This window comes from Diabrotica virgifera, chromosome 2 (genome assembly GCF_917563875.1).
Source record: "Diabrotica virgifera virgifera chromosome 2, PGI_DIABVI_V3a".
In the NCBI taxonomy this organism is placed as follows: domain Eukaryota; kingdom Metazoa; phylum Arthropoda; class Insecta; order Coleoptera; family Chrysomelidae; genus Diabrotica; species Diabrotica virgifera.
This window is the reverse complement of record NC_065444.1, coordinates 106,771,692-106,796,298: the sequence shown is the minus strand read 5'-3', so window position 1 is coordinate 106,796,298 and position 24,607 is coordinate 106,771,692. Positions and strand designations below refer to the sequence as shown.

The window sequence follows — 24,607 nt, the reverse complement described above, 5'->3', positions numbered from 1 at the left end:
AGAAAATTGTAAAAAAATGTAGGTATGAAGCTGGAGACAAATTACAAAGCTTATTATAGAAGATTAAATGAAAGCAACTCTTATAGAGTAAAACCCAATGGAGGCAAGGAGAAGTGTTAAAGCTGTTTATTGTTACCCGTGCAAATTATTTTCAATTAAAAAAAATAGTTTAACTGATTTTGGATATATTTTACCCACTGGAAATATTTGAATCATCATCATCATTCTCTTTGCCTTATCCCTATGCGGGGCAGCTTCCCTAATTGCATTTCTCCACACAATTCTATCTTGGGTCATATCAATGTTAATCCCCTTTACCAACATGTCCTTACCAACTGGAAATATTTGAATAGTTTACTCAAATCTCACGAAGAAAGTAAATTTCATCTGAACCCTATGGTTACATTAATAACAAGATCATCAGTTGGAGTTAGATGGATCATCAGTTAAATTGGAGTTATAGACGCTGGCTTGAAAGAACAAGTAGAACACGAAGCTGACTATTGAGTAAAGGTCCTAAGAAGACTTGTTGTCACCATTAAATTACTTGCTTCTCAAGGACTAGCTTTTCGTTGATCCCATGAGAATTTAACGAGTCGTCATAAGGGAAATTACTTAAGTTGTCTTGTATACTTTGCTTTTGACAACTTTTTAGCTCAGCATTTACAGCGGAATGCGAATAAAGAAAAAGGTTCAGTTAGCTATCTGTCTGACCAAACTTGCAATGAATTCCTGGAAGCGATGAAAACAAAACATGTAGAATCTTTTGACGCTGTAAATGCTTTACTTAAAAACTACGGATCCATCAAACATATTTTTCGAGTTAAGCAATAATGGAGACAAAAAATCTGCAATTAGAAGTGAAGCCAAGGCACTGCATAAACCTTTGAGACAGGTTAACTTGGATACTCTAGTGACACTGATTTGGGCAAGAATTTTAAAACGAGTGAATGTAACAAGCAAAACTTTAGAAACTGTGGACTTGAATGTGTCAATTGGACTAGAATTAATGACATTTGAGCTTTTTTGGAGACGTAAGAAATAAATTAAGCGAAATTGAACTAGAAGCCAAAAATATTTTTTTGTGAAGGCAATAATCTCAACATATTCTATAGAATTGGCCTTCAAAAAAACAAAGAAAAAAACATTTTTCGATGAAGCAGTTGAAAGTGAAACAATTTTAAAGGGGCAAGAGATATTCAGAATTGAAGTACCTATTTAATGTTATATGCCTCAATATTTCTCAAGATCCTTTTAAAGAGAATATAATGCAACAAAGATGTTACATCAGCTGTTAGATGTTTTTTCACGCTAAATAAAGAAGAAGTCAAATAGTGAATTAATATTTTATGCCAGGAATATAAAAAAGATGTTGATGAAACCAAAGAGAACTTGCATAGTGAAATTATTCATTTTATGACGTTATGCCAAAATTTGAATAAACATTTGAAAATTTGGTGTCATTCAGGATGTAAAGGCAACTTTTGCCAATTTTTACTTTACTGCAAGTTTATTTGACGATACCAATTTCTGATGCGTCAGGCGAGCGGCCTTTTTTGGCTTTAAAAAGAATAAAGATACATTTATTGAAGGTCAAAGGGTCAAGAAAACCTAGACGCATTATCACTATCATATTATAAAAAATGAAGTAGTGGAGCAACTGAATTTTGATAGTACATATTAATATATGACAGTTTGCTAATAAAAAAGTGAGCTAATTTTTGTCTTATATATTTTTTAGAATATGCTTTTTTGTTTGTCATGTATTGTTCTGTAGAACAATACATTTCCATTTTTTTTATATTTTTAAATGTATTTTTTGGAATATTTTTTACTGTTGCTATTTTTCTCGTTTTTTTTTTAAATCTTTTTTAAAATTTTTAAAAATTTATGGGTTTTACAATAAACATATATAGTTAATGTAGGTATGTGTTTTTTGTTAAAAAAATTGACAACGAATAGCAATGAAGGGGGCCCCTAAATCTCTAGTGCCCAGGGCCCGAAGTTAGGTTAAACTGACGCTGCTATCTGGTTAGGTATCACACTTTGCCTCAAGTTGATATGTATTGGTTGAAGGATGAGGATAAAGAAGTGCATGTGAGGATGGCAAATCTTTAAAGTTGTGAATGATCCAAAAATTTCCCAACTGGAGTTTCGTTTGGGATTGGTTCTTAACTTACTAAAATACAGTGGACATGCAGAGGATACTGAAGACACTGCTACATCAGTTTCAAACTCAGTACAAGGACGTCCATCTAAATTTTCTTTACCAGATGAACATTCAACAATATTCGCCATATTATAAAAAGAGGCGATATAGTGCCAGAAAACAATGTTGGATGTATAAAAGTAATACTATTTATTTATGTAAAAAGTGTAGGATGCATCTACACCCCTATGTTTCAAAAATGGTCATCTTAAAATTTAATTTACGTTTAGGTATTGTTCCTTTGTAAAAATTGTACTGGTATTCGACCAAAGGTGCATATAGACAACCATGTGTTTCCTTTCATAAAAAAGTTCTTTTTGGTTGTAAATTAGTCTTAATTTGCTTATGTGTTGTTAATCCAATGTAATAAATACATTGTAAATTTCTCTGTTTATTGTCTGGGCCCTTAATGGATTAAGTATATTTTTATTAATAAAATGCAATAAAAACACAATTTATTTTTTAAGCTTGGGAACTAGTGGATTAAATAGGATTGCATAAATACTTATATGATTTACTTACATCTTCAAAGATAGATCCAACATTCGCAGTGACTAGTAAAACAGGTATAGTTGTTGAACCCATAATTCTTACTAAAGTGTGTTGCAATTAAAAAGACTAGTTTAACGATAAAACTCGTACACTCAAAAATAGCGATTAATTTATAATAAACGTTGCAGTACCGAAGTTGTTTTCTTCATTAAAAACGTACACATTGTTTTAGGTTATTTTAAATAAAAATAAAAATTGTTGACTTGGGGTTGTAGGTAATTTTTCTATTAAAAACTGAATTGCGCACGCATTTGAGACGAATTATTGATTTCTTTTGAGCTTTTCCAAATGCCCTTTCTTCTTCGAGTTTTAATCACATCGTAAAAATCACTATTAATAGAAATTAATGGAAACTCGGGACTTTAATTACATCACTGACCATTATTTACGTCAATGGTTCATTATTTCCGCCAATTAATTCGAATTTAATTAAAATACAACTATATTTTCGATATAGGTGTGAAACTACTTCATCAATGACGTATTTCTGTTTTTGTTTCATTCAACGTCTCAAATTTACAATAATATATTCTTCCGCCGATCTCGAAAACGACTTTTTAAACAAAACAAAAAGACAGACTAAACATTATTCAATTTTATGCAGGGTTGCCACATTTTATTTAGGAAATCTACTGCGTCGGTTCGCTAAACTCAGACTCAACTACACCACATTCACATAGCAAATTCCCAATATAAACAAACGCACGTGTTAACGATTCGTCCACTCATTCGTCAAGAAGCTATTAAATATAATTTATCGCCCTAAACGAGGCGGTTTCTCATTTTACAGGTCCTAACTTGTCAGTCTGCATCTGCAAATTCAAATTGTATTTTTTAGCGTGTTGGTTTTTAAGATAATATTATTTTGTGTTATGTTATTGTACTTTACAGTAGTTATTGTTGAGTTATTAATTAAGACTGGTCGTGTTTTATAGTTTTTTATGTTTTATAGTCGTGACATGAAATTTGGCATACATATACCTAGCTAATATGTCAAAGAAAAAGGTAATACTGTGCCGATGTGTGCTTTGGTCCTGGCAAAAAATACACGTTCAAAATAAGCCCGGAAATGGATGGATGGTTTTTAGACGGTTTTTGCAAATATTCCAAAAAGTAAATATTTTATCGAAGAAAAACCATTGTTAGCAAAAACATAACTTATAAATAACATAACCTTATAATATGATGCTACTTTATTGAAAATGTTCACATTGTTATGTATATCTCAGTTAATAAATATTTTATTTTACCACATTTTTCTTAAGGGCATAGGCGCAAAATTTTGCCTGTCAATGTTCAATGTGTTTTAAATGTATTCATTTTTTTCGAGTCCTGTGAAAACTAATAAATATTTTTGAAAAATTTAAAGGCAGAATGAAAGATTACATTATTATTGAGGGCCGAAAGTCCCTGAAAACTTCTATAATGTTTATTTTAATAAGTTACAGGGGTGAAAATAAAAGAGAAAATTTAGGGTGATTTTTAATTGGAAATATTTCACTAAAAAGAAACTTTTTATTAATTCTAAGCGACTCTTGACCCTCGGTAATAAGGTAATATTTTATTCTGCGTGTAAATTTTTCAAAAATACTTATTAGTTTTCTCAGGAATCGAAAAAAATTAATACAATTTAAAACAAATTAAAAATTTTGACAGCCGATATTTTGCGCCTTTCCCCTTAAAAAGAACAAAATCTTGTTTACAATTAAATTTCAAGCAATTCTTACGGTATTAGTTTCAAAAGTAAATATTTTTTAAAAAACATATGATACACCTCAGTACGGCCCTGTTTAGCTTCCACGTGCGTTTGTTTACAGTTGGGAATTTGTAAAGTGAATGGACTAGCTAGATATTTTAGTCGGTAATTTTTTTGTTTTTTGCCGATTTTGCAAAAATTGGCAAAATTACTAACTATTTAGTGATTCTTAACTATTTAGTAATTATTTTTTGTCAATTTTACTAAAATTGGCAAAATTACGGACTAAAATATCTAGCCAGTTGCGTCTGAGTTTAGCGAACAGACTTATAAAATCTACTAAATCAAAAACTAAAATATAATCTACTTGAGATTTTGGGATATGTTATATGTTCGGGATTTTTTTTAATATAAACAACAGCTAACTGCCAAAATGTTCAATGTGTTTTAAATGTATTCATTTTTCTCGAATACTGAGAAAAACTGATAAGTATTTTTGAAAAATTTAAACGCAGAATGAACGATTACGTTATTATACCGAGAGTCGAAAGTCCCTGAACACTTCTATAATGTTTATTTTAATAAGTTGCAGAGGTGAAAAAAAAAAGAGAAAATTTAGTGTGACTTTTAATTGCAAATATCTCATCCAAAAGAAACGTTTTGGTTTATCTAAGGGACTTTTGGCCCTCGATAATAATGCTGTCTTTCTTTCTGCATTCTGCGTTTAAATTTTTCAAAAATACTTATTACTTTCCTCAGGATTCGAAAAAAAATGAATACATTTAAAACACATTGAACATATTCACAGGCGACATTTTGCCCCTATACCCTTAAAAAACCAAACTTTTTTTACATAATACTTATAATTAATTTTTATCAGTTTCATATTTAGTATTTTTATACAATATTTTATCATCTGGATCAAATTTGGTACAATTTCCAACAATTCTTTCGCATTTTACATTAGAAACAGGTAATCACAACATTTGTTTTGCAAAGTTACTTATATTTAGATATTTTAGTTTTCCGTCGTTAGCTTTTTAATAGGCTCACCGAATACCTGAACCAGTGGCGGTTCTAGCCCGGATAGGAAGATATTTTAGTTTTCCGTCGTTAGCTTTCTAATAGGCTCACCGAATACCTGAACCAGTGGCGGTTCTAGCCCGGATAGGAAGGCCAGCGGCCCCCCAGTTTTCACAGCACTTTTGTACTATAATCTTCGTTAAAAAGACACATTATCTTGATTTATTCACCGGTTGTGTTCCCTTGCTCCCCCCCCCCACCAGTTTTTTGACTGGCCTGAACTCTTCAATATCACCCGAAATACTATATACTTGCACCGCTGCTTGAAACAAGCAAGTTTGATACACCAGAATCCAGTTTTATTTCTCTGTATTCATTATCTACGTCCAGAATCTTACTTTCCGTAATGACATTACGAAATAATTGTAACAAAATGTCTGAAAATAATTTAAAAATTTAAATACTATTAAAAGGCAAATTTGATTTCAGTTATAACAAAATGTTGAAATATACCAAAAATCTACTAAGAATATCATAGGCGCAACCAGGGTGGGGGGTTTGGAGGTTATAACCCCCTCCCATTGGGATGAACTTTAAGATCTATACACTTAACACCATACCCCTAGAGACCCTTCAGTAGTTGTAACCCCACCTCTTAGGATTATCCTGGTTAAGCCGTTAAAAAATATTGCCTACTAGAATTTTTTAAAAAATATCAAAAATCTACCAAAACTGTAGAAATCTACTAAATGTGGCAACGCTGATGTTATGGGTTCCTAAGTTTATCATGTTGGTTGCCTGGATTCGTTTTGACATTGACTTTATTATGTCTAAGTTGTAAGATACCGGTGATATAAATTAAATATAAAAAGTTTTTTTTTAATTTGCATGATTGCTCAAAATATAATTGCTAAACGAGAGAATGGATGAATAGTAATGAAACGTTTATTACATTAAAAAATATAGTATATGTATCAGGATCGGAAATCGGCTAGAAAATTTAAATGGAATGTATCAAAATTCAGTTTGGCAACATTGTGTGATTACCCATGTCTTCGTCAATCAAAAATCAAAAAAATGTAATATTATAGTCCAGACAAATTAATATATTTTTTGCCAACAAAAATGAGATGTTTTAACCAGAGGTAGGACCGTAGAAAAAATCCAACATTTTATACTTTTCCGTGATAACTTGATAAAAAATTTTGCAATATAACTTTCCACTCGTAAGTGCCTCGAAGAAGGGTGTAGTAGGTAATGCGTAGGTATTTTTTTGTGGAATTTATGGTTTTGGTGAGAAACAATTTATTATCTTTAATAATTGTTAGAAATAGAAAGTTACTAAACTTACGTGCATAGAAATCGGCCCATCTAAAAATTTGGTCATTTTTGAAGTCTCGTATTTCCTAAACCTGTCGGCCGATTTAAGTGATTTTCAACGAAAACTTTTCGTTTATAAATTTGCAAAAGTCTGTGTGTTATTGCGTTGCCGCTCCTGCAATACTTAGAGCAGGTGTATCGAAGGATTCTCATGTAGTTTTGCCTTCTGAATCCAAATCTGAAAACGGCATTTCGATATCTCTAACCGTCTTCGAGATAATCGACCTCAAACTCTAAAATGTGACGTCACAATCCGGTTATCTCCTACCGACGCACTAAATGTCAGCTCAAATGGTTGATTAGGAAATAGGCTACTTTTTTTAAATCCATAGAGGTATATATTAACATAGAGGGAGCCTACCTTCCGCGCTTCCTGACGACAAGATCTCATGGACTGGTTTGCAGCATCTCTTTCTAACACATTGTATCGAAAATCTATGATGACATTCAGTGTGAATATAGGCACGGAAGAGGAGGACAACTGTAGCAGCTTTACTATGCGTAAGAGTGAAGCAGCACTAATCCAAATAAAAAAGATGGTGTCGTCACTTCGCTCTGAATGACACTCTCTCTATGCTAATATATAACTCTATGTTTAAATCTCGATTTGCCAAGCATAGGTTATTTACATTTGAGTTTGACACTTCGTGAATGTCAAACTAAATTTTAAATTAAGTATTAATAAAACATCAATGACATTTGATAGTGAATTTAATTATTATATAAAATAAATAAGATGTTCAAAAATACAATTTGAGTATAAATATTTTAAAAGCAATAATTTATTAACAGTTTTAAAAAGGTTTATACCAGTATAAATACGGCCTCCCCTTTATGATAAATGGACTGTTCCATTTCTAGTCGTTCGCTAAACTCGACACAACTGGCTAGTGATTGTAGAAATTGGCAAAATTACTAATTATTTAGTAATAATTATTAACTATTTAGAAATTATTTTTTTGTCGAATTGGCAAAATTATTGACTAAAATCACTATTAGTCAGTATTGTGTCTGTGTCCATCCTTCTAATGAAAAAAAAATATTTAAAGATTTTTCTCAAATTTAGGATACCAAGAACATTTTCATTTATAACTCTTTTATTTTTAATTTGACAAATAAAAGTTATTCTTCATAAAAAGCTCTTCATGTTCTAAGATTTATGATGCAACCATCATATATAGGGTGTCCCAAAAGTAGTGGAACGGTCGAATATTTCGCGAACTAAACATCGGATGGAAAAACTGAAAAATACGTGTTTCAATCATTTTCAAAAATCTATCCAATGACTCCAAACACCAACTCCCACTACACCCCCTGGAGGTGGGGTGGGGGGTAACTTTAAAATCTTAAATGGAAATCCCTAGTTTTTCTTGCAGATTTGGATTCGTTACGTAAAAGTAAGCAACTTTTATCCAAGACATTTTTTCGAACTGTGGATAGATGGCGCTATAATTGGGAAAAACGATGTATCCTGATACCGTAGGTAAATTATAGAAACGGTCTAATATCTCGAGAAATACACTTCCAAATAAGAAACCAAAAAACAGGTTTTTAATATTTTTCGAAAACCTATCGATAAACACTAAACATGGCCCTCCAACCCAATCCCTGGAGGTGGGGTGGGGGTAACTTTAAAATCTTAAATAGCAACAACCACTTTTTATTGCAGATTCCAATTCGTCATGAAAAATTAAGCAACATTTATTCGAAACATTTTTTAAGAATGCTGATACATGGCGCTAATAAATCGTATTTTTCCAATTAAAGCGCCATCTATCAACAATTCTAAAAAATGTTTCGAATAAATGTTGCTTAGTTTTTCATGACAAAGCCGAATCTGTAATAAAAAGTGGGGGTTGCTATTTAATATTTTAAAGTTACCCCCCACCCCAACTCCAGGGGGTGGATTGGAGGGTCATGTTTAGTGTTATTCGATAGGTTTTCGAAAAGTATTAAAAAAATTTGTTTGGTTTCTTATTTGGAAGTGTATTTCTCGAGATATTAGACCGTTTCTATAATTTACCCATGGTATCAGGATAAATCGTTTTTCCCAATTATAGCGCCATCTATCCACAGTTAGAAAAAATGTCTTGAATAAAAGTTGCTTACTTTTACGTAAAGAATCCAAATCTGCAAGAAAATCTAGGGGTTTCCATTTGAGATTTTAAAGTTACCCCCCACCCCACCTCCAGGGGGTGTAGTGGAGGTTGGTGTTTGGTGTCATTGGATAGATTTTTGAAAATGATTGAACAAGTATTTTTCAGTTTTTCGATCCAATGTTTAGTTCGCGAAATATTCGACCGTTCCACTACTTTTGGGAAACCTTGTATAAAATTTTATTAATTTTATACGAGGTATATAAAAAATATGAATTTCGATCAAGAGTAAACTACCTTTATAGTTCATAACATTTAAATTAGAATGATATAATGGCACATTAAAACATAATTATTAATTGTAAACTACTTTTCATAACAGAAATTTTCCATATTATGAATTAAAATACGGAAATATACAAAGTTTTCGTTATGACAATGCTCGCATTTTCAGCTTGTTTTAATATGTTATAGCCTAATTCTTTGACAATATTGCTGTAATAATATTGCTGTTAAACAGGTAAGCGTTATTTTATACCAGGTGTAAAAATGATAGTGTATTTTTTCCTCAAAGTTCGGAACACCCTGTGGAATATTCCAGCATATACATATGTATAAAATATTGAAATTAAAACTCAACTGTAGCCTTAGGCTTTCTTAACATTTTGCTTTTTGATTCATTCGCTTATGTTGGATAATAAAAAAGTTAGGTATTTTAACAACTAGCAACGTTCTTTATCAATACAGGGTGTTTCTAAATAAGTGCGACAAACTTTAAGGGGTAATTCGGCATGAAAAATAATGACCGTTAGGTTTATAATCATATGTTCGCATATGCTTCTTTTCAGAAATACGGGATGTTGAATTTGTTCGTACAATCTGACGATTTATTTATTGCTCTAAAACCGCGTGAGATATACAAATGAAATTGGGTAGGTTTTAAGAGGTAATTATTGCGCATTTTTTGGCATACAGTTAAGAATTTTATATTCACCATTGGCGTGCATACGGGTAATATGACCAGGTTATATGACCCGTATGCACGCCAATGGTGAATATAAAATTCTTAATTGTATGTCAAATATGCGCAATAACTACCTCCTAAAACCCACCAAATTTCATTTGCATATCTCAACCGGTTTTAGTGCAGTAAATAAATCGTCAGTTTGTAAAAAAAAATCAACATCCCGTATCTCGAAAACGAAGCAGTTGCGGACATATGTTTATAAATGAAACGGTCATTATTTTTCATGCAGAATTTCCCCTCACTTAAAGTTTGTCGCACTTATTTTGAAACGCCCTGTATTGATGAAGAACGTTGCTAGTTGTTAAAATACCTAACTTTTTTATTATTCAACACAAGCGAATGAATCAAAAAGCAAAATGTTAAGTAAGCCTAAGGCTACGGTTGAGTTTTAATTTCAATATTTAATATACGCTAGAATATTCCATAGGGTGTTCCGAACTTTGAGGAAAAAACACACTATCATTGTTACACCCGGTATAAAATAACACTTACCTGTTTAGCAATAATATTATTACAGCGATATTGTTGAAGAATAAGGCTATAACATATTAAAAAAATTACTTAAATCGGCCAACAAGTTTAGGAAATATGAGGCTTCAAAAATGACCAAATTTTTAGGTGGGCCGATTTCTATGCACGAAAGTTTATTTTTAACATAACAAGTAAATAAAAATACTATAAAATAAAAATTTGTTTTAAATTCGTATTGTTATCTACATTAATCATAGACAAGGCGAAAACGGCGGGTTCGTTGGAGAAAATATTCCTATGAGATTTTTTTGCATAATCACATTCGTGAGACATTCCAGAATAAGGTTCAAGAAGTCGCCCATGTGAAAAATGGTCCAAATTTTTTTTAACTTTTTTTTTAATCAAATTGCAAAAATCAATATTTTCGGCTCGGGTAAATTTTTTTGGTTTCGTTTTTGATTTTTTGGACGATTCTGGACAAAAAAGGTCTCTTATAATTTTTTTTCTAAAGTTGATCGTTTTCGAGTTATAAGCAATTTAAATTTGAAAACAACGAAAAATGGCTTAATAACTCGGTTAAAAGTTATTATTATGAAAGTCAGAAAGTGACTAAATTAAATTTTAAACCCCCACCTACAAGATCCTGAAGAAATTTTTGTCAATATTTTATTAATAAGCTGTTATTTTTAAGTAATAATAATGAGCGCCATGCACGTATTAGGCTGCCGTCAATGGTGAGTGCGAGAGAGATGCCATTCCGGCAGTTAATGGTCCATCTTACTCGCACTCACATTTACAGCCGCGTCAATACGATCTTACCGCTCATTGTTAATAATTAAAAATAACAGCTTAGTAATAAATTAATGACACAAATTTCTTCAGGATCATGTAGAGGGGGCTTTAAACTTTGATTTAGTCACTTTCTGAGTTTCATAATAATAATTTTTAACCAAGTTATTAAGTCTTAAAAATGGTCATATTCGCGTTTTTCAAATTTTACATTGCTTATAACTCGAAAACGACCCACTTTAGAGAAAAATTATAAGAGACTTTTTTATCCAGAATTATCCAAAAAATCTAAAAAAAATTGTCTGTACCAAAAATATTTACTTTTAAAATTTGATTTAAAAAAAAAAATGTTGAAAAAAAATTGGACCACTTTTCGCGTGGGCGACTTCTTGAACCTTATTCTGGGGTGTCTCACGAATAATGTGATTATGCAAAAAAATCTCATGGGAATATTTATTCGAACGAACTCGCCGTTTTCGCCTTGTCTATCAAACGCGCGACTGATTACGTGACAGAAAAGATCGCGACTGTTGCCGCCGCTTACCCGGCGATAGACCGTGATAGTCGTGACGTCAAAACGTCAAAAAAAGTTTTCCAAACACGTTGTGTCTAGGTACACGCTAAAATGTACGCAAATAAAAAAGTTAAACTTCATCAAGCTAGTGACTATTTAGCGTGGGCAGTGACTGTATATTTTGATACACGCTATTTTGATATGTTTAGTGTTTGTTTGATAGAAAAATATTTGTTATGACGTTTAATTCTACCTAACTTTTTTATTTGCGTACACGGTAGCGTATACCCTAGAGACAACGTGTTTGGAAAAATTTTGACGTTTTGACGTCACACTATCATGGTCCATTGTAGGGGAGCCCAAGCGGAGATTCACATGAAAATCTAACCTTGTACCCTATTCGCTGAGAGCGTTCACTATAATTATAGGTCACGTGATGCTCTGACATCGCGGGGGACGATCTTACGTGTATGCTGATTTGCGTGTATGTGTGATTTACAAAAACAAGAAATGATTTAAAATTGTACTATTAATTTTATGCTAATGTATCAATACATTATTAAAATTTGCTATGCGCTGTGAGCTCGTACGTAGAGGGATATTTACAAATTCGCGAGCGCTAGTAGTGACAAGTCTGTAAACCTTTACCGGAAATTTGACATAAATGTCAAAGTGATTAATTTAAAATTAAAATTAAAAACATTAATTATAAAAAATATTAGTTGATCAAAGCTGTGGTATATTTTTAACTTAAATATACTTACGTTTTAAATACTGAATTTAAGTTTTTTAATGTTCCGTAATATGTAATGAAAAATTAATCTATCAATCTTAGCGCCATCTACACGATAATTGTGAAAGTATCCGAAGTAAGAAATTCATATTTTATCAATAGAACGTCAAAATGATTAGCAAAATTTAAAAAAAATCGATTACAATTTAATTACTTTTTTGCGTTGTAAATATTAAGCAATAACAATTAAATAATAAATTTAAAAATTACCGGTGAAAGTTGAATTAGTAACCGCTAGGAGCGACACCAGCGAAGCTCAGAGCGTATACGCTGTGAGCTCGTACGTAGAAGGGATATTTACAAATTCGCGAGCGCCAGTAGTGACAAGTCTGTAAACGATTACTGGAAATTTGACATAAATGTCAGTGATTAATTTAAAATTCAAAACATTAATTTTAAAAGGTATTAGTTTGTCAAAGATGTGTTATATATTTTTACCTTAAATATACAATACGTTTTAAATACTGAATTTAAGTTTTTTTAATGCTCCGTAATATCTAATTATAAATTAATATATTAATTTTACCGCCATCTACACGATAATTGTGAAAGTATCCGAAGTAAGAAATTCATATTTTATCAATAGAACGTCAAAATGATTAGCAAAATCTTAAAAAAATCGATTATAATTTAATTACTTTTTTGCGTTGTAAATATTAAGCGATAACAATTAAATAATAAATTTAAAAATTACCAGTGAAAGTTGATTAGTAATCCGCCAGGAGCGCCACCAGCGAAGCTCACAGCGTATACGCTGTGAGCTCGTACGTAGAGGGGATATTTACAAATTCGCGAACGCCAGTAGTGGCAAGTCTGTAAACGTTTACCGGAAATTTGACATAAATGTCAAAGTGATTAATTTAAAATTAAAATTAAAAACATTAATTATAAAAAATATTAGTTGGTCAAAGCTTTGGTGTATATTTTTATCTTAAATATACTTACGTCTTAAATACTGAATTTCAGTTTTTTTAATGTTCCGTAATATGTAATTATAAAATAATCTTAGCGCCATCTACACGATAATTGTGAAAGTATCCGAAGTAAAAAATTCATATTTTATCAATAGAACGTCAAAATGATTAGCAAAATCTTAAAAAAATCGATTACAATTTAATTACTTTTTTGCGTTGTAAATATTAAGCCATAACAATTAAATAATAAATTTAAAAATTACCGGTAAAAGTTGAATTAATAACCGCTAGGAGCGACACCAGCGAAGCTCAGAGCGCATAGACACTCTGTATGGTAGAAAGTCTGATATATAAGAGCGTTCGCGGGTACCTGTCGGCGACTTCTTCTTCTTCAGGTGCCGTCCTCGTTTCGAAGTTTGGCTATCATCAAGGCTATGCGTATTTTTGATACTGTAGATCTAAATAATTGGCAGCTGCTGCACTTGTACCAATCTCTTAAATTCTTCAACCATGAATGTTTTCTTCTGCCAATGGATCTTTTACCTATTATTTTTCCCTGAATAATTAATTGTAGTAGCTGGTACTAGTCGGCGACTAGTCGTTGACAATTCCTAACCTCACCTAATATAAATAATACCGTTAATAACATGAAGAGAAGTATCCATATTACTCAAATGTGGTCGATCTCGAGGTAACCAGTTACAAAAAAACTCGAAGAGGTACCACAAGGTTATTTATTATTGTTAAAAATCATAAAAGGACGCGTTTCGGCTTTACACAAGCCATCATCAGCTTAAATACAGGACATAGAAAACAACGGACTGACCAGAAAACAGGAAGGAGGAAGAATCAGCTAGTTTACATTATATAGTATAGAGATGCATGCCTTATAGGCAATTCTAGGATAGCCTGATTGTTCATTTTTAGGAACAATTAAATTTGAATATCATACACGGATGTTTATATATATATATTTGATAATTACCAGACCGTACTGTCATAAAATGACAATACAATGACATCTGGCATCAATATAATTAACTAGGTACAGCTTTTGTTTTAAAATGGATTTACAGATTAAGAATTTAAATAATTGCAAATTACGCAAAACTATGAGACCTAGCTTTAGGACATTCATACACCATTTGAAAGAGGTAAATCTGGTTAGTATATTTATTTATACATGGTGTTCCATTTAAAATAAGCATAATATGAAATATTGAATAATCTAATAATGCGAAACTGTAAATTTTGAACACTCTGTAAATAAATGCGTAATAATCAATAATGGAATGCATTCAACCATGATCCAACTATTTAAATGTAAAACTAATTTTTTTTATAATTTCTTAAATAACTTGAGAATACGCCTTCTTTTAAAACTTTGAATTTTAAGAAAAGTCAACATAACTCAGAACACTCTGTACATAGGTATAGGGAAGACTTATAAAAGTATACCTTATTTTTTGCGGACAATTAAAAATGCAATAAAATACAAGGTATTCCATAAGAAAAAATATAACTTTGATACGTCGCCATTTATTGGGACACCCTGTATATTTCAAAATAATTTTAAAATGTAGCTTTTATCAACTTACAAACTAGTTATTTAAAATTTTGTACAAATCTTTTACCATTTCGCTGTAATCTTCCGTCCCGTTAGTGGTGACTCACCCTGTATACATGATATAATAATACGTTTTTATAAGTTTTGTACATAATTACATACACTTTTTAACTCTGATAAATTCGAACTGACTCCAAAAAGTACGGATACGGTATGTCCTATATAACATCACTGTCGCAGATTATGTCAATAAGTCTTTATTAACGCCAAAAAATAATTTTGTTGAACTATAAATGACACAAAGAATAACTAATAAATTCTAACAATTTCTATTTGTTTATTATCACTGCAAAATAAAATATTCAAGTTTAACAAAATAATCCCATAAGACTCCATGCTAAAACGTCCTTACAAATTTGACAGCGTGTCACGTGACTGTAAATAGAGGAGAGACGCACGGAGCGAATAGGTATACATAATTAAATAAAGAAAACCAAAACAACGTAACGAACATGAAATAGAATTTACAGAAAGATTCAGTGGCTGATCTAGACATTTGCCTTGGGAGAGGAAATTTGCCTTACCAACCAAAAGATATAAAAAAGATAACCAGAAACTACATAAAAAAAAAAGAATGTGTGTGTACTTTGTACGTACGTAAGAAGTTTTACTTCTATTATATAATTTCAAAGCAATAAATAGACTTAACAGGTTATTTGTATTTTATTTAAATATTAAACTAACTTTCTTACCAACCACTTTTAAAAAAATTTTGTTAAAACGATACAAAAAAATATGAATCGTCCTGGATTTGAACCCGGGACCTCTTGATCTCCGGTCACACGCTCTACCAATGAGCTATATTCCCTTTGCTTTGACAGGTTACAAGATTTCTCATACATACTGACAAATTTAATAGACCAAGAGAAGTATACAAAAATACTTTAAATATACTTACTATTATTATAAAATATCTTATTCCCGAGTAAGACAAATCCAAAGACACAAAAATTATAATAAATAATACATTTACTAAAAACACAATCCTTTTAATGACTTATTTGCGCTGACAGCGCTGGTACATTCATATCTTGAAAGATTAGCAACAAACTACATACTGTCTGTGTGCGCATGCGCCCGGTATAGGGCTTTTCATCGATTGTCATTTGTTTCGAGCTTCTGTCATGTGTCACATAATATTAATATATCTACGTCATACGTCTTTGGTTTGTATCAATATTAATATATTTACGTCATACGTCTTTGGTTTGATATATACCAATAACGTATGACGTAGATATTAATATTATGTGACACATGACAGAAGCTCGAAACAAATGACTGTGAATGAAAAGCCCTATTATAAAATTTCACTCTCGATCGTAAAGAAGTATAACTTCAAAAACATAAATAATAACTTACGTGCATTAAGTTCCCTTAATTTTTCTAACTAGCGTGTTATCTCTCTGTGGTTTAAGTTTCATGTTAGCTAATATATTTTTATGTTTCAACAAATTTTTAAAACCCACATTTTTAAATTCAAAATTATAATAATTATTATAATAATTATTTGATCCTTTTTTTCAAAGACAGTGAGCAATAAACAATGTTCACTACTGTATTACTGGTCATCTAGTTCAGTACAGTTGGAAAAGGGAAAACCAGCCAATCAATTTGACGCTTGCAAAATGCAACGATGTAAAAATACTCGTTGCTTGTTTCATATTCATAACATAACCAAAATATATTATGGCAGAGGTCAGAGATATATAACATAAATTAAAACCAGTGAAATTGTCCAACAGGTTTCTAGCTTTTTTAATTAGTTTAATATTTTTTGATTACTTGTGTCTATCTCTGTCGATCGTCGATCTACTTTAACCATGTTATGTATAAAATATCAATCTCAATGATGACTCTGATGACATCATTATGAGTCATCACTCCGCTTACTCATATAATTACTCATAAAAATAATTAGAATCTAAAAAAATCATTGACATTACAATTCTGTTTCACATTGTTAAAAAACAGAAACACAGCTAAGTAACGTTGTGAGTAAATTTAATAAATTATCTAGCAGCTACACTGCAATATGACAGAATGGAATAATACCTTAGTAAATTTAGCTGGCAAGAATTTTGGATTTATCTGCAGGCTCTGTTTAAGTGAGGACAATTTAAAAAATCTTCAAGAAGTTGAATATTTGATTGACTTACTGGGAGTCTTATCAGGAGAAAAGGTAATTGTACAAAGATAAAGATAATTTCAATTCAATTAAATATTTTCGATATAGGTACATGGAAAGACGTGTTTACTGATTAACTTTTATTTTTGTAATTTTGATTAGCAAAACTCAGTTTGTCAACAGGAGAATTTTATTTTAAAAATAGTATTTTTATAACAAAACAACTGTTAAACAGGAATTTTTGCTTAACAAAAATTAAACACAAAAAGAACACACATTTTTCTTCTGGAAGGACTTTTGTGAACTCTGAACTGAAATTTGAAACATCGCGGTGTTGTCAATTTTACAATTTTCTTTAATGATCGTATTTAATCAGTGGCGGATCTACGGGGAGAAAAATGTGGACATTTTCCCCCCTAACACGTTCCAACATTAAAGAAAAAAATTGTTGAAACATAAAAATATATTAGTTAACATAAAACTTACACCATAGACAGAAAAATTCAATCCAATAAACATGCTAGTTAGGAAAATTAAGGGAACTTAATGAATATATGTAAGTTATTATTTAGGTCTTTTTTGTAGTTTGTGTTTATCTTTTTTTATACTTTTGGTTGGTGTTTCATTGAAAGTTCCCCTCTAAGGTAAATTTCCCCTCCCAAAGCAAATGTCTAGATCCGTCACTGGTATTTATTGGACCAATGTAATCCTTGACAATGAATTAACAATTATTTTATCTTTTACAAAATATCTGTAAAAAATCATTGATTAACGTAAAAATCTTAAGGCACGTATCCATTGTGTTCGCTTTTCTCTTGCGCTCTTGTAATTGCTTCACATAGTGCATAAGCGCTCCCGTACCGTGCAACAGTGCGGGTTCCGCCTCGGAGCTACAATCGGTGGCGGTTTATTTGTAGAAGAGCGCATGCCGTATCCATCGGAGCAGTTGCAGGGAGCGCGAAGCACAAAAGTTCCATAACGGATACGGCATGCGCTCCTCTACATATAAACCGCCACCGATAGGAGCGCTGAGCTGGAGCGCGCACCGTCCCGGGAGCGTGAACATATCCACCTACAGTCCGTACAATATAGATACCGTTGCATGTCATCCGAGTTATAGCACGTGATGTTAAAGTCCTTTTCGTGAGCTTTTTTCAGTGCGTCACAAATGATAGAAAAAAAGGTGAGTCCGTGATATTTATAACATTTATTCTAACATGACATTTTAGTTAAATCTGACAGTTGTCAAATTTTATTTGCAATTTGGCATAAAAACAAATCAATTGTATAGTCTTATAAATTGTACAGATTATATTCGTGGATATATTATATAATTCGTAAATAATTTTTTTTCGATTATAGCGCCATCTATCGACAACTAGAATAAATGTTATAAATGTCCCTAATCACAGACGTGCCTTTTTTCTGTCACATACAATTTAATGCGTTAGAAAGAAATCGAAAAACTGTGACGCACTGAAAGATGCTCATGAGAAAAAGATTACATGATACCAACACGAAATATTTAAGTCGTAGGTGTGTTCCTTTTTAGAATCCTATAGCTGAGCACACTGGAATTACAGACACTATGATTATACGCTCTGAGCTTCGCTGGTGTCGCTCCTAGCGGTTACTAATTCAACTTTTACTGGTAATTTTTAAATTTATTATTTAATTGTTATCGCTTAATATTTACAACGCAAAAAAGTAATTAAATTGTAATCGATTTTTTTAAGATTTTTCTAATCATTTTGACGTTCTATTGATAAAATATCAATTTCTTACTTCGGATACTTTGACAATAATAGTGTAGATGGCGCTAAGATTATAATAGATTATTTATAATTAGATATTACAGAACATTAAAAAAACTTAAATTCAGTATTTAAAACGTAAGTATATTTAAGGTAAAAATATATACCACAGCTTTGACCAACTAATATTGTTTATAATTAATGTTTTTAATTTTAATTTTAAATTAATCACTTTGACATTTATGTCAAATTTCCGGTAAACGTTTACAAACTTGTCACTACTGGCGTTCGCGAATTTGTAAATATCCCCTCTACGTACGAGCTCACAGCAGTTTTGCGGTTCGCTAAGAAAAACACAATTTTATGACTTGAAATACACTTTATTGTTCAGAATAGTCTCCTTGAACATCAATACACTTGTTCCAAGGAGATTTCAATTTATTAATTCCATCACTAAAGGGAGAATCAGGAAGGGCTGCAAAATACGCTTTCACAACTGTTGTATACTCATCATTTGATGAAAAACGCTTTCCACGCATAATTTTTTTTAGGTATTGGAACAAATGGAAGTCGCTAGGAACTAAATCTGATTAATACTGTGGATGCTTTTATAATTCCAACTTATATTCATGGATTTTAGCCATTGGTAAAATACTCATATAACACGCTGCATTGTCCTGATGAACATGGATTTTTTTTCTTTTGCAAACCGGGTCGTTTTTCACGATTTTTTTCCTTCAGCTGGTCTAAATGGTTACAATAATATACAGAATTTATTGTTTTATCAGTTTGCAAGTAATCCACAAAAAAGATTTCTCTCACATCCCAAAAATTGATGCTAAAATCTTCTTGGTCGATTTTTGGACACAAACTCGTTTTGTAGCCGAAAAGCCATATTCTACCACTTTTTAACCTTTTGTTTTGATTCAGATTCAGGATCATGGTGATATACCAAGTCTCATCCATTGTGATAAATCGGTGCACAAAATCGACTGTATCCTTTCGAAAACTCGCTAAATATTGCTGAGAAAGCCGTGTTTGAATGTGTTTCTGGTCCGTTGTCAGCAAATGCGGCAACCATTGTGGCCACAGCTTTTTGAAACCCAATACTTCGGCCAAAATATTTTCAGTTACTCGACGAGTTTCCATATCCTGTGTTTTTCTACGATATCTGATGGTCTTGCTGTTTTGGGCGTCTTTGACGTGGATCGTCTTCAAGGCTTGAACGATCACGTTTAAATTGAGCAACTTACTTTATACAGTAATAATTAAAGGCGAAGAATCCTTATACACTTTTAACATTCGTTCATAAATTTCCTTTGCCTTTAAACCTTCCAAAAATAAAAATTCAATCACTGCACGATACTTGATTATTTCCATTGTAAAAAATACTGTGACATATCTATAGGGCTTTTCATCGATTGTCATTTGTTTCGAGCTTCTGTCATGTGTCACATAATATTAATATATCTACGTCATACGTCTTAGGTTTGTATCATTGGTTACATCAATAACGTATGCCGTAGATATATTAATATTATGTGACACATGACAGAAGCTCGAAACAAATGACTGTGAATGAAAAGCCCTATTGGCTCCGTGCGTCTACCCTCTACTTACAGTCACGTGACACGCTGTCAGATTTTGTCAGGACGTTTTAACATTGAGTCTTATGGGATTATTTTGTTAAACTTGAATATTTTATTTTGTAGTGATAATAACCGAATACAATTGTTAGAATTCATTAGTTATTAATTTATACTGTAATTTATAGTGCAACAAAAATATTTTCTTTTTCGTTAATAAAGATTTATTGACATAAACTGCGATAGTGAGGTTATGTATACAAAATCAAACTGATAATCAATATTGGAAATAGAAGAATTTATATCAGATTAAGTGCGTTTTTATTTTCTGTTTATATTAATACATAATATCACTAGCGGGACACGGCATTTTTTTTAATGTCTCATTTAAACATACACAAAGCGTCCTGATAAAATTTCAAAAAACCGCCACCATGAGCAGGTCGTTCGATTTTGCTTTGACACTTTGTTAACGCTCAGAGCGAATACTAAATGGCTCCTAAAAAAATAATGAATTGATAGATTGAAATAAACCTTCACATACACTCATATGAAGTGTACGAACATAACAAAAAAAATAGGCTAGTAGCAACGCCCTCTCTTATCGAATCGCAAGACTTATTGAACAATCTATTATATAATTATATACTTTTTCTCATGAGGATCTTTCAGTGCGTCACAGTTTTTAGATTTTTTTCTAACGCATTAAATTGCATGTGACAGAAAAAACGCACGTCGGTGATTACATTTCGTCGGTGACGTTTATAACATTTATTCTAGTAGCCAACAGATGGCGCTATGATCGAAAAAAAATTATTTACTAATTATATAATATATCTACGAATAGAATCTGTACAATTTATAAGACTATACAAATCAAAGAAAATACCATTTTATAAATGAAATAAACGCAATTGATTTGTTTTTATGCCAAATTGCAAATAAAATGTGACAACTGTCAGATTTAACTAAAATGTCATGTCACTAAAATGTATATTATCACGAACTTACGTTTTTTTTCTATCATTTGTGACGCACTGAAAAATTCTCATGAAAAGAAGCATAGACATATTTTATTATAGTATTTTTACTACAAAAGCGATATTACGTAGGTCAAAATTTTTGACGTAAGAGAACTGTCAAAACATTAGAATGTGACTTTTCTTTATTGCCATGTTTATAATAAACACGGCAATAATGAAAAGTCACAATCTAATGTTTTGACAGTTCTCTTACGTCAAAAATTTTGACCTACGTAATATCGCTTTTGTAGTAAAAATACTATATAAACGCGTAGAAATAATATTCAAAGATTTCTATTAAGGGGAAAGAAACACAGTGCAAAATTTTGACGTCTGTCAAAATTTTTCAGTGTATTTTAAATGTAATCATTTTTTTCGAATCCTGACAAAAATAATAAGTATTTTTGAAAAATTTAAACGCAGACTGAAAGATTACTTTATTACCGAGGGCCGAAAGTCCCTTAGAATGAATAAAAAGTTTCTTTTAAATGAGATATTTGAAATTAAAAAGCACACTGAATTTTCTCTTAGTTTTTCACCCCTGTAACTTATTAAAATAAATATTATATAGAAGTTTTCAGGGATTTTCGGCCCTCGGTAATAACGTAATCTTTCATTCTGCGTTGAAATGTTTCAAAAATACTTATTAGTTTTCTCAGGATTCGAAAAAAATGAATCCCATCTAAATAGCATTGAAGCCGAAAGTTCGTACACATCCCCTTAATGTAAATTTAAAGAAACATACCTAGTGTGACCAACTCCAATTGAGTCGAATCCGGGACAAGGCTGAAAAAAATACCTAAAATCCGGGACATTTCAATGAAAATCGGGCCATTTTTTTTTCAGAAGACAATTAAAATACAGAAACGAAAAAAAGTCCACCGTTTAGTTTTCGTAGAACTATAATACCCCGATATAAAAGGCATGCGTTTTGGATATGGTATTAGTATTACACTCTAGAGCAGGGGTGGGCAAATACTTTTAAGCGCGGGCCAAAATGAAATTTTCAAAATGTCTCCCGGGCCGGAGGACTATACCCTAACTATACCCTACCTACAGCGTACGTCTGTGTACAGCTGAATGATTTTGGGGGAGTTTTTTCCCTGTCCAAGAAATTTTTTTGACAAAAATACTATAAGTATCATTTTAAACCACTTGGACAAAGAATACTAATACGTGGATTTCATCAAAATCGCACGAAAGATTAAAAAAATGCATGCTGGATTTTTGGTTTTTCAACGGGCCAGATAAAGTAAGCAAAACGGTCGGATGCGGCCCACCCCTGCTCTAAAGATTGTCGATTTTTTTTTTCGTCCTACCAATTCAGTTTGATGTGAATTCTTAAAAGAATAACGTATTCAAAATTTCAAAACAGAATTTTACCAAAACGTTGAAAACTCGGATGACCCGGAAGCCTTGTCCGGGACGCCGGGACATGACTTCGTAATTCGGGCCATGTCCCGGATTTTTCGGGCTAGTTGGTCACACTAAACATACCCTAACTTGTTTCATTTAATTTGTACGTGGGTGAATCAAATATGAACCGACCTTTCCGTCCCCGCTTAGCATAAACTGTCTAAATTAGTCCTGTGGTGGCAGATTATGATTATAATAGTCTAATGTGTGACTGCGCGCTACCGCCTGTTCTCTAATGAAATGCAGTCAGTTACTGTTGCGATGAGCGAGAGAGTAGTGCCATGTTCGATTGTATAACGCATTGTTATCAAGTTCCTTGCAAAAGAAAATGTTGGTCCCGCTGAAATTTGGCGAAGACTAAAAAATCAATATGGGGAGTCAACACTGTCCAATACACAAGTGAAATTTTGGCGTAGACAAGTTCGTGAAGGACGAGAGGCTGTAGAAAACAAAAGTCATCAATCACGTCCAAAATAAAGGCGTGAACTCGTTTGTCTGCAGGCAAAGTTTTAGCGACATGTTTTGGGATTATCGTGGCGTTTTGTTACTAAATTTTCTTCATGAGAGACGAACCATTAATGCTGCTTGTTACTGTAGTCTTTTGGACCGTGTTCGAGTTGCCTATAGGTCCAAAAGATGGGATGTCGTATACGAGATGTGTAGCTCTTGCATGACAACGCCCGACCGGATACAGCTGACAAGAAAAAATAGCGAAAATGGATTGGACTCTCGTTGAACATCCTGCATACAGTCCTGATCTTTCACCACGTGTTCTGTCCATCAAAAGATGCGCTAGGCGGAGCGCGTTTTGATGATAATAATCAAGTGGAGCAATTCGTGAGCAATTGATAAGATACCCGCCCTCATTCTTTTTATGAAAATTGAGTACAGAAACTTCCTAGGCGCTGGGAAAAATACATACAGAAGGAAGGAATGTATATAGAAAAATGGAGTATTGTTTAATTGTTGCAGTTATAATTCAATAAAAAGTTATTAGCAAAGGTCGGTTCATATGTGATTCACCTCTCGTATAAGAGAAATATAAAGCGTTTTTACAAAGCTTACTTTTGTTCGGATTACACTCTAGGTGCGATCGAACAAAGGTGACATTTTGGCAAAGATTGTTAACATTTATTTGACAGTTGCGGTATTGACACTTCAGATTTGTTTTTATTCTTTACTATACGCTCTGAGCTTCGCTGGTGGCGCTCCTAGCGGATTACTCATTCAAATTTCACCGGTAATTTTTAAATTTATTATTTAATTGTTATCGCTTAATATTTATAACGCAAAAAAGTAATTAAATTGTAATCGATTTTTTTTTAAATTTTGCTAATCATTTTGACGTTCTATTGATAAAATATGAATTTCTTACTTCGGATACTTTGACAATTATCGTGTAGATGGCGCGCTAAGATTAATATATTAATTTATAATTACATATTACAGAACATTAAAAAAACTTAAATTCAGTATTTAAAACGTAAGTATATTTAAGGTAAAAATATATACCACAGCTTTGACCAACTAATATTTTTTATAATTCATGTTTTTAGTTTTAATTTTAAATTAATCACTTTGACATTTATGTCGAATTTCCGGTAAACGTT

The 24,607-nt window shown here is 31.9% G+C and overlaps 2 protein-coding genes across 6 annotated transcripts in view; one reads left to right on the top strand and one right to left on the bottom strand.

The window, feature by feature from the left end:
- The window catches only part of LOC114334622 (inositol polyphosphate-5-phosphatase A), a 176,266-nt gene extending 172,903 nt beyond the window's left edge, over positions 1–3,363 (bottom strand). For 3 of the 4 annotated variants that reach the window (XM_028284703.2, XM_028284704.2, XM_028284705.2), the window contains exon 1: positions 2,732–3,360. In XM_028284703.2, coding sequence (XP_028140504.1) covers positions 2,732–2,794 — 63 coding nt within the window. In that variant the 5' untranslated portion in view covers positions 2,795–3,360. Of the gene's footprint in view, positions 1–2,731 lie in introns of all 4 variants that reach the window. The other variant, XM_028284701.2, reaches the window with a different exon arrangement.
- A 107-nt stretch (positions 3,364–3,470) lies between these two features.
- Positions 3,471–24,607, top strand: part of LOC114334623 (uncharacterized) — a 57,240-nt gene continuing 36,103 nt past the window's right edge. Inside the window, exon 1 of one of the 2 annotated variants that reach the window (XM_050643944.1) lies at positions 3,471–3,874. In XM_050643944.1, the coding sequence (XP_050499901.1) occupies positions 3,752–3,874 (123 nt within the window). In that variant the 5' untranslated portion in view covers positions 3,471–3,751. Of the gene's footprint in view, positions 3,875–16,757; positions 17,274–24,607 lie in introns of those variants that run through there. The other variant, XM_028284706.2, reaches the window with a different exon arrangement.